Source organism: Pygocentrus nattereri, chromosome 5 (genome assembly GCF_015220715.1).
Source record: "Pygocentrus nattereri isolate fPygNat1 chromosome 5, fPygNat1.pri, whole genome shotgun sequence".
Taxonomy (NCBI): domain Eukaryota; kingdom Metazoa; phylum Chordata; class Actinopteri; order Characiformes; family Serrasalmidae; genus Pygocentrus; species Pygocentrus nattereri.
In genome coordinates this window covers 10986420-11002010 of record NC_051215.1, presented here as the reverse complement: position 1 = coordinate 11002010, position 15591 = coordinate 10986420, and the positions used below count along the sequence as shown (strand labels likewise).

Here is a 15591-nt window from a genome sequence, read left to right as displayed (position 1 = left end):
GTCCTGAGAGCAGTCAAAAAAATACAGAACTAGATCTAGGAGGGCATTTTTTACTTACAGAGCTCATTTACAGTGCATTGAATTTTATGTACAAATAAACCAATGAAAACTACACTGACCGTTTTTAATTTATAAGTAATTGCACAGCAAATCTGGATATCTGTTCAACATAACCTCACAAGCCACCCCGAATGCCTGCTGAAGCTGGGGTGGGCAGTAAAACAGTAATCATGTGGATTTTGGACAATTTCTTTATGAAGGTGTCAGATTTCTGTTTCACAAGTCTCTATTAACCGCGATCCTGACGGAGAAGCGGCTTAGAAAATGGATGGATGGATGGATGGATGGATGGATGGATGGATGGATGGATGGATGGATGGATGTCTCTATTAAACAAATAAAGAAACTAATAAATAAATTGAGTGACAATTCATATAATGAAAAAAATAAACAAGGACAATTTTTTTTTATCAACAGTATCGCTCAAACGTTAAACCATCAACTTAACAACAATTACTAGACAGTAACGAGGACAATAGAGAGGTGCTGGTTATGGTGCTTGTGCTAGCTGAGACAGCAGGCTAAGAGCTCCATACAAAAATGAACAATGGCTCATTTCATTATTTGTAGTGCCAGTACTGGAATACTGAAATCATTATTCAGGTATTCGTATAAAAGGTAAAATGTGTTTACCTATATCTGCAAGTAAGTTAGTGTATTATTACATTACCCTTTATCAACACAAATCACATGTGCTTTCACCTAAGCAGGTTGCCAAGCATATGCACCATTAAGAATGTGAGGTAGAAGGCAGATACAATGCAGTCTGGAAGTAACTTGTCCTTAGTGCTAACTAACTGATGTCAACTAGGTTCCGCGGGTCCTCATCAGCACAAACACTCAGTCACTCACCTAACATGAAACCCAAGCTAAACCGAATGCTGTCACCTAATAAGTTAAGCCTTCATTAATTTCAGCCAAATTCCTTTTTCGGGTCGGTTGTTTTTCTCCCTTCCAGGAGGTTAACCCATAAGCCGTTCATCAACCCTTTCCGATTCTCTAATTTCAAACACATTCAGAACTCACACCCCTATTCGATTCCCAAGTTAAACATTTGTACAGAATTTATAAGACAAAAAGAGGCACATATGTGTTTTCAAATAAGGTTTTCCGATTAACTAGGCAATGGTTATCATGCTCAGGCCTGCCCTAACTGGCCAACAGCGACAGCACTTCTACAGAAGCGCCTTCAACGCATATTGAACACATTCATCAATCACACATCATGAAATTAACTGAGCAAAGCATGAAGAAACAAATGACAAGGTAATAAGAGAAACATTAATGAAGATAAGCTAAAGGAAGGAATAATAAGGATTGATAATTTTGGAAGAAGCCCACCCCCCACAAACAGGGACAGGGTGGGGAAAAACATTTGCCAGGTGGTCAAAGTCATTCCTGTGTTTTTAGGAACACCAACAAAGCACGAAGGACAGAGCTCTGCTACAGACCTAACTCAGTCTAAATTATCAAAGCTGTATGGAGTGAATGAATACAGCAAAAACATCATTTTGAAGTATCAGTCAAATCTGTACATTGTTAAATACTTTTCAAGCAAACCACTGTGTGTCCATAATAAATACAAGATTTTTTTTGGGGGGGTTAAAAAAATGTTCTTGGTTACAACTTGGTAAACACCAGTTTAGGTTACTGGTTTCCAGGCTATTTCAAGTATCTGTAAATTCCATCAGCAACACATTCGATTTAAGTTAATGAAAGACTGATTAGATAAACTAGGTAGTGGATGCAAACTGTAAACAATAGACTTCCTCAAAGAGAGGGCACTCAAAAGTCATAGAATTACAATGTACTGTTTATTTTTATTTTTTTGTACTGTTAATAGTTCTTTTGTAACAAATATATCACTGTTGTCAAAACAAAACCTTGTACCTCCATTTTTGTCGATTTTCAGTTTTTGACAGTTTGAAAATGCATGTTGGCCTTTATATTGTGTGTAAATTTCATGAAGGATGGACCAAAATAAATGGCCAAAAATGACTTGGAAAGCTGGGTTTCAATGACTTACATTGAAAGTAAGTATGTTTATTAAGTATAAGTATGTTTATTCCTTTTCCCGTAAAGTTACCATTTTGGAGAAACAAGCTTTTGTTCCAACAGCAGCAAAATGCTACTACCCAGCTAACTAGCTCTATGTTCTGGATGCTTTTTCACAGTACAGCAAAACTACACTGAAATATTTCCTTTGTAAGTTAGAATTTATTCCAATGTTCTAGAAACAAACCAATAAGAAACAACTCTTTTAGCAAAATGATGTTAGTCTCTTGCCTTCAGTGCTATATATACAAACTTAAGTAGGGGAGCATGTCCCAGATTCCTGCTTTTGTGCTTTAAAACTCTCAGCTGCCACTTTGTGGTTCTACTGTTCCTCAGTGTGGCTTTAACTCACAAACAGGAAAAATAATTACTGAAACGTATTGGCATTTTCACCTGATACACTTGTACCAGCGCATGTCACTAGAGAACGATCCATCACCCAAATTATATAATATCAGTGGTGGTCCATGTCCACTGATGGATGGGGATAAATTGTGTAGCATCAATTGTGCTACAGTGAGTAACTGCACACCTACAAAGTTCACTGATATGGCAGGTGATTCCGAGTAAACGGCAAAAGTTTAATACTTGTGGATCTCTCCCCGAGCCCTGCCAAAAATACCTGGTAATGTACTACTGTGCTACTTCTGTGTGGAAAAGTAAAAGTGAATGGAAAAAGTACTCAATTAAGGACATGTTTAGTTAAATCAGGGATGAACCAATTAATCAGTAACATCAACAATAAAAAATTAAAAAGAACAAATCACCAACAAATATTTTAGTTGTCAATTTTTTCAATTTTCAAAATTACGTCCTACTTAGAGTAACCTTAAGACGGTCTCAAATCATTTAATGTCGTATCTACGTGAACAGAAAGAAAAGAAAAAACAATTGTGGCTGAAAGTTAAAACATATTAAAGACTGGGAGCATTTTTTATTAAGGACAGTCACATTAGAGCTGGGCAATATTGGGGGGGGTGGTATTATATATATATATATATATATATATATATATATATATATATATATATATATATATATATATATATATATATATATATATATATATATATATAAACAATACAATAATATGCTTTTCTGAACATATTGTGGATTTTGTTAGTGTTTATGAAAACACTGGCCAACCGCATGTTTCATTATAAAGAGAGATCATTTTGTCCACTTTAACTGTTTTTAGGGCAAAACAAAACATGAAATATTGAATAAAATTTTTTTTTAAAAATCAGTGTTTACAATCTTTTATAGTATTTTTTAATATGTAGCACTGCTGGTTATTTTGTTCTCTGCTCCAACTGATCACATGTCTGAAAAAGAACATATCATGTATTATGAAAATAAAGTATTGCGATATTTTATATAGACGCTCACGTCTAAGTCACATACAATATATTTTTTATTTATCGTTCCACAGAACCACAACGTTATCTTCGGCCCCGCGCTGGTGTAGAATCTAAAGGTGTAGCCGAATGGTCAGAAAATGGGAATTTTCCTTCCATGGTGGTATTCTGACAAAACAAACTACTTCCTGGGGACACTCAGCTCTTACTGCAAATGACCTGTCAGAATGAGCTAAAGCCAATCATTTTACATTACTAACAACATCCACTGGCCTATTCCAAGCTCCATCAGTTTCTGTTAATTAAAAGTACTTTCTAACGACTTTAAAAACCACTGAACACTCACCTGGTCACATTAGGCCAGCTGAACACATACAACTTAAAAAAAATAAAACGCTCATCCTGAAAACATGGTATTCACACGAGCTTGTCTAAGGAATTCTCACAATAAAATGTTAAACTAGTAAAATAATGCCGCAGCCAAAAGAGTAATATAGCCGACACGCCTTTTTTCTGTGGTGGTCGTTTAGTCGCCGATGAACAGGACCCCAGTTTGTCAGAACATTGTCAACCAGTTCATTGTTACAGCTCTTCGTATTTACAGACCTCATTTAAGCCGCTAACTGATTATTAGTCGATGAAATAACAAGCATCACATTCATTTTTTGCAGCACCGCTTTCAGTACCGCTGAATTCCAGCACTGCAAAGCCCTGCAGTACTCAGACACCACCCTGAGAAGGAAGGTTAGTGGTCAGAAAAGCCGGCTATGAAACAAGAGGTCCCTCACAGCTCATAATGTACTGCTGATACAACTGTGCTCTGGAAGCACTTCAGTGAATGGGGGCTGTGCTCGCAACTGGCATCTGCCTCTCTAGATGAGAGGGTCTGCTAAATGTACATGAATTAATCAACTGTGTGGCATTCGCCGGGGCCAGCCGCCAAGGCGAGCGCTATGGACAAAAAAACAAAGATGACACAGCTCTACATCTGTTTCCTTTCCCAAAACTAGCTCAACCCAATCAGCAATGCTGTCATATGGGAAACCTGCTATCGGCATTTGGACCTCTTTAATAAAAACACACTTGAAATATTATTTGAAAGAGTGATGTGCTGAAGCATCAGAGGCTGACAGTCATTTACAAAACAAACAACACTGAAAATTAAAACAGAACATCAATTTTATATTTTTTAATTTCTGCATAGTCCAGTCGCTCGGAGTGATTTAATGTGAAACTGTGAAAAGTAACAACTCAGATCACTTTACAGTGGTGTCTTTTAAGTTTTTACATGTAATGTTGATGATGAATATAATAAAATCGGTGTAAACCTGAAGAAATTAGTTTTCTTTAGGGACCATTTTGCTTTACAACACCCTGCATGAACACTTCCAGCATCAATGTAAGGCCAAAACTATCATAAAACTACGTATCGGGCATCAGACAAAACATTCACAACTATCCTACGGCACTTAAAAAAGGTGTTAGCTTTTAGAGGCACAGAACACTTCAGACGTCTGGTTCCTATCACCACCAGTGTGAACAACTGCGACTCGGTAGCTTTTTTGGTCTAAAGGAGAACATTTCACGCCAAATTATTCTGATTGAATTCACACCTTAAACCTCTAGTCAGAAACAAATTTTGAAAAACAGATGGAGCTCCCCTTTAATGCAACAACATGCCGAACATAGCCTCGTGCTATTTCGCCAAGCCATAAAATCCTTTAAATCAATCCAGCTTTCATCGCCATAAAACATCGCCACTGCTATGGATATTATGCCACATGTTACCATGGCTGAGTGAAGACACTTTCATATAAGCAGATAAACCATTAATGGGTGTATAAAATCCAGGTGGGGCTTTATCGCCTGAGGTTAAAAATCTAAGTTATAACGCTACTTTTAGGTGAAAGTCCTGAAGGATCTGCTTCACTACGCGATTCGTTTAATCGGCTGCATAATGAACGATGTGATGCCTTTTCTTCACTCAGGAGGGCCGTTCACAAAGACCGCACTTAACACTGTCATATCACACGCAAGCGGCTAACATTAGCTATGCGCGAAGGGCTGGCTAAATATAGCCCGTTAGCATTTCAGAAGCTTGACTGGGACTCGTGTGGAAAACCAATCAGCTACACTGAAACTAGGGAAGAACTTCCCCAACCAGCCGGCCCAGCGAAACCCAAACGAGCTGTCTAAATGACCCAAGTCGGGCAAAAATAACTACACGACAAACGTGGCTATTCAGCTCGTCACTCCGTGATGTTTGTAGTTAACTATTATTAGCCTCTGTGTAGTTAACCTAGCTAACCTAGCTTAGACACAGCAGCTGGAATATAAAAATAGCTAGCTGGCTAAGCTAAGGCTAAGGAAGAATATGAAGTACTAGCCAGCTTGGTTTTCCAAACAGTCCCAAATTCATTACCATCCACTTTGAACGAGGCTGAAGTCGGCTTCTTCTCGTTCGAACTCTCCAGTGCCACCTTAAATGGTGCAGCAGTTACATTCTGGCGCCTCACGCGCCCGAATGGAACTGCTGCACCATTTAAGGTGGAACGGGAAAATTCGAACAAGAAGCTGGCGAAAAAGCTCCGTCCACTTCGAGGACGTGAAGTAACTTTTGTGTTGGACAGTATCGGTTTAAAGCAGTTTTACCTCTTCTCGCACTCCCCCCTGAATCACACGGCCAGGTCCAAGGTTGTCCTGAAAAGCTGAAAAGCGCAATGTCACTTCAAATCCCACAAAAAGACCGACCGCCGCGGCCAGGACGGTTCAGGCTAGCGCTGGTTAAAACAGCTAGCGAGCTGGTTAGCTGGCGCTACTGGCCTAATCGCTCCAACGGCAGTGTGTGTGCGGTGTGTGTGTGCGGGACAGCAGAAACTGACACTGCCCGTCACGTCACACTTCCAAAAGAAACTCCTGCTTTCTCTCCGGCGCTGAAGTCCTCAGGGCGCTGAGGTCTTCTCTCTGAACTGCGCTCTTCAGAAAGACGTTTTTCACTCGGATACTTCACTGCTGAACATGTCTGTGCAGGAGAAGCTCCCTCCTTCCTTCTTCCTCGCCCTGTCTCCGCTCAGATGGCAGGGAAAGATACCCTGCCTGTCCCGGAAGTGTGTGTGTGTGTGTGTGTGTGTATAGATGGATGTGTGTGTGTGTGTGTGTGTGCGCGCGCTTGTCTTGCTGTCACTGTGAGGACCACATGTCCTCACACAGTAATAGGACGACATGACAGTTTAGCACAAGTGAGGACAGTTTGCTGGTCCTCACTCTAGCATGTGCTCGTTTCAGCATAAATTGCATTCTTTCTTTTGGAAAAACTTAAAGAGCTGAAAGATTGCCTGTTGAGTTTAGGGATAGGTTTAGGTTTAGGAGTAGTCTAACTTGAAAAAGCAATAGAAATGAATGTACGTCCTCACAAGTAATGTAAGACAAACGCGCGCGTGTGTGTGTGTGTTGGGGGGGGGGGGGGGTCTTGTTTTCAGATGGCCTCTTTGGACTGTGGAAAATGTTATGGAGTCAATTTTATGTCAAAAGTTTTAAATAATATTTAAAAAACACAAGCAAAATATTCATTATCATTTTTAAAATCCAGATAATTAAAAACCTCGGTTCCAGTAAAGCTGGGACGGTAGGTTAATAATATGGGATGGAAATGTTAATAAAAACAGGAAGCAGTGATAAGTAATTTTGTTTGACCTGTATTAAATTGAAAACAGTTACAAAACACAATATTTGATGTTTTACATTATAAAGTTTATGTAAATAAAGTTGTACACAAAAGTTTGAGCACCCCTGGGCAGTATGTCTCAAAGCAGGTTTTTTGCTTTTAACACATTTTACAAGTGGGTGTGGGGCTTAGATGAAGACGCTCACCTGAGGTGTCTATTGTTCAACTGATTTTGGAGTGACAGGTCTTCCAGCCTCAAGAGGCCAGGCTAGCCGTGTTCACTTAAAGGAGAATTCCACCAATTTTTATAATTTCCTCAATAATTCTGTCCTTGATGTGTGAACAAAGTCATTCAAAGTGGCTTGGTGTAAAGTGGTTAATTTGTAGAGAAAATTACAGACTCAGATTTCTTTACAGCAGTGGTGATAGGAACCAGGGGTCGCCACATATAACACAAATATAGCCATTTTATTTATTACCCAAAACCACCAGCGAACCTACATGTGTCTTTTGCGTGTTTATATGAAATGTTGATGATGGTAAAATAGTCAAAAATCTGAAAAAATAAGTTTTTATTGCAGACTATTTTGCCTTACAACACCTTGCATCTACCCCTCCACCATGAATAATTACAATACATCTAAGTTTTATAGAATGGATCATTTTCACAGTGGAAAAACTAATAGAGCTGAAAGAGTGCCTTTTGAGTTTAGGGCTACGTTTAGGTTTAGGGGTTTAGGTTTTCTTACCATTCGTAAGAAAATTCATCAAGTCAGAATTCTTTACAGTGGTGCTGATAGGAACCAGATGTCTGAAGAGTTTAGTGCTGTACAAGCTCCTTCACAGAAAGTTATTACAAGAAATGGTTCACTTAATCACTCAGGGCCAGTTTCCCAGACCCTGATTAACCCTAATCCTAGAATTAAAAAATCAAAGGAGATTCATCACTAGCATGGCAGTTTAGGCAGAATCCATTTCTGGGAAGCCAGCCCTTGGAGTTTGCTGCAATTGCACACAACTTTGGCAAGGAACACACATATACAGGCTCAGCAGCAGCTTCTTACCCAGTATTCCTTGAGATACAAGCAAGAACCAACCAGTGAGGAGGTTTGTTTACAGCTGTTTGACCAACATGGAGAAAAAAGCCATTCAGTCCAGATTTAAAATGCATTTGAGAATTTGTAAAAAACATGCTTTCAATACTTGTGGCCCTGAGGTCTTCCTTTAAGGAGGACCGAGGGATTAGAGCGCCTGTTGGGACAGGCCCTAAAATTTTATGTTGCTATGAAATTTGGAAAATGTAAAGTTCACACAGCTATTAGCATTAAAATCACATCACACTTTAAAAACACTCGGCCTCATTCACTAATATCTTTCTGTGTTCCTGAGAAATGTCCTGAGAAAAAGACTGCATCAGATTCATGACGTGTTCCTTAACTGCAGAATTATGCATATTCCCTAAATAAGAAAACATTGGTGAGTGTCAGAATCTTCATAAAAACTGTGTAAGTGGGGTTTAAGAATAAAATTCTTCTTAAGATCAGTTGATTAGTGGATTAGGTTTATAAACTGTGCGTTATATGTGTGACCATCACAGCTTGTAAACAAAGACATATGCTAACTAGAATATATGCTATCTAACCAAAAGTCTGACACTTGTCCTAATTAGCACTTTCACGTATTTTAGCCACACCCATTGCTAACAGATGTAGAAAATTAAACACATGGCAATCTCCATACATAGACAATAGCAGTAGAATTAGGTTCTATAGCAGTAGGTTGTATTGAAGAGCTCAGTCACTGTAAATGTGGTAGTGTCATTCATTACCACCATTGCCATGAATAAGCCCATGAAATTTCTGCCCTGCCAGATCTGCCCCAGTCAACTGTTAGTGCTACTTTGTGAAATGGAAGTGTCTGGGCAAAAACAACTAACTCACAGAGCATGGCTGCTGAGTGCTGAAACGCATATCCACTGTTGCATCACTTATACCATATTTCCAAAAGTATTTTTTTTTCACTTCCATGGCCACAGGTCTATAAAACCAAGCACCTAGGCCTGCAGACTGCTTCTACAAACATTAGTGAAAGAATCTCTCAGGAGCTCAGTGAATTCCAGCATGGTACTGTGATAGGTTGCCACCTGTGCAACAAGTCCAGTCGTGAAATATTCCACAGTCAACTCTCAGTGGTATTATAACAAAGTGAAAGTGATTGGGAACGACAGCAACTCAGCCACGAAGTAGTAGGCCACGTAAAATGGCAGAGCAGGATCAGCGGATGCTGAGGTGTATAGTGCGCAGAGGTTGGCAACTTTCTGCAAAATCAATCGCAACAGACCTCCAAACTTCATGTGGCCTTCAGATTAGCTGAAGAACAGCGTAGAAAGCTTCATGGAATGGGTTTCCATGGCCAAGCAGCTGCATCCAAGCCTTACAACACCAAACACAATGCAACGTGTCTAATGCAATGGTGTAAAGCACCGCCACTGGACTCTAGAGTGACGAATCACGCTTCTCCGTCTGGCAATCCGATGAACAACTCTGGGTTTGGCAGTTGCCAGAAGAACAGTGCTTGCTTGACTGCATTGTGCCAAGTGTAAAGTTTGGTGGAGGGGGATTACGGTGTGGGGTCGTTTTTCAGGAGTTGGACTTGGCCCCTTAATTCGAGTGAAAGGAACTCTTAATACTTTAGCAGACCAAGAGATTTTGGACAATTTCATATGCATGTTTTGTGTGGAACAGTTTGGGAACGGCCCTTTCCTGTTCCAACATGACTGCACATCAGTGATCAAAGCAAGATCCATAAAGACATGGATGAGTGAGTTTGGTGTGGAAGAACTTGACTGGCCTACTCAGAGTCCTGATCTCAACCAGGCAGAACACCTTTGGGATGATTTAGAGCGGAGACTGCAAGACAGGCCTTCTCATCCAACATCAGTGTCTAACCTCACAAATGTGCTTCTGGAAGAATGGTCATAAATTCCCAGAAACACACTCCTAAACCTTGTGGAAATCCTTCCCAGAAGAGTTGAAGCTGTTATAGCTGCAAAGGGTGGGCCGACATCATATTAAACTCTATGGATTAAGAATGGAATCTCATTCAAGTTCATGTGCCTGTCAAGGCAGATGACTGAATACTTTTGGCAATATAGTGTACTACAGGGTTCCAAACTGCAAGCAACATCAGTACAAGAGATGTGTATTAAGATCCCCGTAAAATGGGTTTCCATTGATGAGTAGCTGCACACAAGCCTCAGATCAAAATGCACAATGCGAAGTATCGGCTTGTGTGGAGTAAAGTATGCCGCCAATGGAGCAAAGGTAGGCAACCGCCTTGGACCCACAAGACCAAAGGGATCCATGATAATACAAATTAGATATACTGTTATCTCAATGTTAAATAGCCCATTATGAGAAACATTTAAATCTTTCTACCAAATTGGCTCAGTAATTTGGTTCAAACCCATTTATTTTTTTAAATAAATTATAGAACATTCCATTTAGTCAAAAACACTAGCCTGTAAAGGACTAGCAAACAAAACTTCAAACAGTTGTAGACATATAAAATCACAATATTTTTCATTAAATCACAAAAATGATTACTTACTCTAAAGTGCAAGTCAGTTAAAAGTTCAAATAAATTCAGCAGAATGATCCGTACCGGCCTACTGGCACTGGTATATATTTAAACAAACTACTTGCTTGGCATTGCGTTATTAACAGTGTAACCCAGCTAATCTTCAGACCTTTTTAAAAGACCTCTAACTCTAATGTAAAGTAAGTTTAAAACCTTTTTCTCATTCACTTTGTATATGTCTTGCACTTTGGTTTTTGACCCACATGTTAAGGAGTCACAATTTTCAGTTTTCCCTCTTACTTTCATTTTGGCCCACATAGATACTGTACAGATTTTAGACTAATGGATGTCTAATTCTACAAAATAGCCTTAAATGACAGCAATCTCAATTTTATTTTGAAAATTCATTCTTGATTTTTTAAAATTTTTATTTAAATTCCCTTTTGCCAAGGTGTAATTCATTGTTTGTAATTTTCTTTGGATGCCACGCTCAGGACAAGTTCATTAAAAAAACAGTCCAGTGGTTTTTTAATAGTAATTATTCGAATTTGTTTCATAAGTCATTCAACGTTATTGATCTTTAAATAAACAGAGTATTATTTTACATTTCTTTCCCACAAAGACTTTTATTTTGAAATACACGCCACCTGTGAGCAGAGGTCTATTTCTGAATGTGAAGAAGGATGGGGTGGAGGATTTAATGTGGTGAATTTGATGAGGTTGTAATGCTTAGGAAGTGGAAATGAACTAATTCTTAATCAAGGTATTTATTTGTATTATAAGAAAGATTATTTTGTGTTTTCAAGGTGCCCTCCGGGGCCAGCATGCCGAGTTCACCCGCCTGCTAGGTTAGCTTGTTAGCTCATTTATGTTAAATCACGCGGACGCAGTGTCGAGAATACGTGTGTTGTGTCGACCAGTTGGACTAAACGAGGCTTAATTTATCTGGAATTAACACTAAAGTAGAAGATTGGAAAAGCGAATTCGTTAAATTAGCGTTAGCTATCTTATCGGGACAAGCTAACGTTAACCTAATCTCGCTAAAGCGGGTCGTTCGTCTTCGCTTTCTGAGAAGGTAGCTTAGCTTAGCTTATCTTATCTTAGCTTAGCTCGCCATTAGCCACAGGTGTTTGTTGTCGAGTGCTGTTGAGTCAGTAAGCTGTTGTAGAGCCACTACACTGAGACATATTGTGCTTTATCTGTACTTTATAAATTAACGCTCAGGAGATTAATTCGCCATCGCGAACACCGTCTTGGTAGCTTACCTGAATAAAGAAATATATTCAAAATGAACGAACACACGAATGACCTCTGGTAGCTTGTGCAGTAACGTAGGTTAACTAGCTCGTACACTCTTAACGTTTTTAGCTATTTGAGGGTTTACTTTATTAAAGACAGTTGTTTGGTTTAGAACCAAGATTTATATTTCATTATTAAATGATTTTTTTGCATAGTGAAATAGGATTTTCACATTGATGTAAAAAGGTGTTGTACATAGTTCTATGTAGAACCTGCTTGACACTGGTTCTGTATAGCACCAAAAATGGTTCTGTTGTTACAAGCTCGACCTCATAACAGTAGAAGAACCCATTTTGGTGCTACATAGAACCATTTGAAAAAAAAGTTCTATGTAGAACCATATACAACACATTCTCCATCAATCTAAAGAACCGTTTAAGCGTGAAACGGTTCTATATAGAGCTCATAATTCTAAGTAGAACCGTTGCATTTACTAAAGAGCCCTTCAGTAATCATTTTTAAGAGTAAAGCAATGCATTTAGTGAGCTTTTTGGTGCAAATTCTTGTTCAATAACTGCTAGCTGATCATTCTGAAAGGAGGTGTCCTCAGGAGACGCTGCAGGGATATTTAAAGGGACTCTGGCTAAAATGAAAAATGAACTTGCTACCTCTGCTGTAAACATGCAGTGATGGCACAATATGTGAGAGATTCTGGTTTAAAGACTAAGAAACGCCCCCTTCAGATGATGCGCTTTGAAGGTGGAAGGACTTTTTGAAACACTACAGGTGCTCTCGGTGAATACATGACAGCAGGCTTTACAAAATGCTAGTTGGCGAATGCAGAAGTAAGACATATGGCCAACGTCACTGCTGTTAAGCAGAACATCATGTAAGCTTTGCTCATCCATGATGACTGCATTTCTTTATTGCGGTGGGGGAGATTACCAATGGTCGGATGATGTTTTGCACAATGTATGCTGGGTATTGTAGGGAGACATTGGTGGAAGGATACAAATTTTGAATTCCGTCAAACTGGTGAAGTTGAGAGACGTAATGCTGCACCACAAAGTGTTACATAACACAACAAATAACATATGTTAGTTACTGGATTACTGGATAGGACTGGATTGCCCCCTTAAATACAGAGTTCGTTGTAGGTCAGTGTTTTCTGACCTCCACTGTTCCTGGAGGCCTGCTTCACTGCATGTTTTAGTGCTTTACCTCCTCTTAACACTCTTGATTTAGGTAATTAGTTAATTAACAGATGTTCCTGGGTGGTAGTGGGGTAAGAAAAATACTAAAATGTGCAGGCCAGGGGGCCTTCAGGACCAGGGTTGGGAAACACTGGTGTAGAAGTGCCTTAATATGATCCAGACATGCTGACACTGAATGAAGAGTTGGAGCTAGATTTTAACTTGCACATGAGAAAAATGTGATATTTAATAAAGTAACCACCAGAGAAAATATTCTTCCTTAAACTTTTATTCAGTGCAGTCACATGGTTAAAATGAGTCACCGTCATGGTTAAATGAGGGCAAGGATTCTGCCTTAATTGCCATCATAATGTAAAAAACAGCAGAACGAACCAAAAACACGTCACGTTCACGTCACACATATTTATGATATGCAGTACCATAGAGATTTTCTTGCAATCCTAGTAATGCCTTTCTTTTCTTGACAGATCAGCATGGCCTTTTCACAGATGATGCTTTGTAAGGTCCCAGCAGCAGCTGCAGCAGCACACTACAGGTCTTTCAGGTAATAAGTCATTTTTATGTGGTAATGCTGAAAATCATGAGCTAGTCAAAATATAGAAATGCAACAAAATGCAAAGACATGTAAACATGGAGCGAAATATTTGCATGTTGTTGCATTTCTGATACTTGGGTTTTCATATATAGCTGTCTGTAAAGTGGACTTGAACAAGAACCTCGGGTTTCTCTTCATTCACGCACAAATCTTTCGCCTTTCACTAAAGATTTCCGTGGAGGGGAACAAATGGTAAATTCTAATTCTAACCAGCTGTTCACACTGCAACAGATTTAAAACACAGCCCTCCTCCTGTGTAATGATGAATTATGTGGTGGTGTTCATCATATACAGTTGTATGAAAACGTTTGGCCAGCCCTGGTTAAAGTTTTTTTTTTTTTCTCTCTCTAAGTGAAAACAGGGCAACACATCCTTGACAGGGAAAACACTTAAAATATGAAATTTATATGATATTTAAGTGTCTTCTTTGTAGAAGATGTTAACTTATTTTCAAACATTTGCATACGTCTAAAGCGATATGTTTCCATTTTTATAAAGGCAGTAAGACACACAAGTCCATGCATTATGGTGATCTCACCACACATAGTTGCTGGCCTCATCTTTTAATCACAGTAAAAACACTACCATATGGCCTCTCGTGACTTAGTGATGTAATATGCCACTGTGGTTGCCTGTTATTGAGACTGCCCAAACCCATGGACAGCTATTCTTTGGTGTCGTTTGTTTTTATCTGCCAAGTGCAGGAAGACTGGCTTATTGGCTGGCTTATTGACATAAAATGCAATGTTTGATAAAGCTGTCGGACATCACAGCGATGACATGAGAAGCAATTGATTATTATTAATAGCCTTATTTATTATCAGATCATTAATAAAAAGCCTCTGACTGGATATGACAAGACTTTTTGGAATATGTTAACAGAAATCTAACCTCTTCTTTAAGCAAAATTATGAAAGCATCATTTGTAACAATAAAAATACATTTTATTGTGCTGCCCTACTGTGTATTCATGGTGAGTTGTGAAGTTCTTTAACCTTCAAGCAAACCGCACTAAGTGGACTATGGCCATTTTGTTTTTTGCAGGGCCACCATTGGCTCACCAGTTCATTTTTAGGTTAAAGGGGTCCAATTTAATTTTGGCATGCTCGCATATGCACTGATAACATTTTGTCTGAAACCACATGAAATGCTGGTACGTCCAAGTGTGAACTGAAATCTGCCTAAATTTTAAGATTTCATACAACACTGTTATGGCGTTTCCTGGGGGGGCTTGTGTGTCTTTTAGCTTGTTTATGCATTTATCATAAGATGTTCTTGTTCCTTCAGTGTTTCAGCAGCTGTGGCGGCTATTCAGAAGTTGACTCGAGTAAGAGTGGTGGACAACAGCCCTCTTGGGAACACCCCCTATCACCGTCCTCCTAAAGTTATTCATGTATACACCAAGAATGGAGTGGGGAAAGTGGGCGATATGGTCTTATTGGCCATCAAAGGACAGAAAAAGAAAGCACTGATCGTGGGACACAAAATGCCTGGAGAACGGATGACGCCTCGCTTTGATTCCAACAATGTGGTTTTGATAGAGGAAAATGGGAACCCCACAGGAACACGGATTAAAGCTCCCATTCCCACACACTTACGCAGAATGGAGGGGGATTATTCAAAGTTATTAGCTATCGCACAGCGATTTGTTTAGTTTTGTGTTGTGCGTTATTATGACTGGATTATTGAGATGTTGGATTATTGTTCATAACTTCCTTATTAAAGTACCTGTTGTGGTTTTAAAAATGGCTTCTGTGGGTTTATAATGTATGTTTTTATATGACTAAAAATACTGCTTAGCAGATGAATAGCTTCACCCCTACCAAA

At 39.1% G+C, this 15591-nt stretch overlaps 2 protein-coding genes and 1 non-coding gene across 17 annotated transcripts in view; 2 read left to right on the top strand and 1 right to left on the bottom strand.

Moving 5' to 3' along the window:
- Window positions 1-6586, bottom strand: part of lrrfip2 (leucine rich repeat (in FLII) interacting protein 2) — a 56679-nt gene extending 50093 nt beyond the window's left edge. For 6 of the 15 annotated variants that reach the window (XM_017695400.2, XM_017695402.2, XM_017695403.2 and 3 more), the window contains exon 1: window positions 6126-6586. The gene's annotated coding sequence lies outside the window, so the exon portion shown is untranslated. The remainder of the gene's footprint in view (window positions 1-6125) is intronic. The other 9 variants (XM_017695407.2, XM_017695404.2, XM_017695406.2 and 6 more) reach the window with 6 other exon arrangements.
- A 4760-nt stretch (window positions 6587-11346) lies between these two features.
- On the top strand, window positions 11347-15510 carry mrpl14 (mitochondrial ribosomal protein L14). The gene is made up of 3 exons (XM_017695414.1): window positions 11347-11479; window positions 13637-13713; window positions 15052-15510. The coding sequence occupies exons 2-3, from the start codon at window positions 13643-13645 to the stop codon at window positions 15416-15418; spliced, it is 438 nt and encodes a 145-aa protein (XP_017550903.1). The 5' UTR covers window positions 11347-11479; window positions 13637-13642; the 3' UTR covers window positions 15419-15510.
- LOC119263539 lies at window positions 13883-13997 on the top strand. The gene has a single exon (XR_005130341.1). It is a non-coding gene; the product is annotated as a U5 spliceosomal RNA (small nuclear RNA).
- Window positions 15511-15591: the final 81 nt, after the last annotated feature.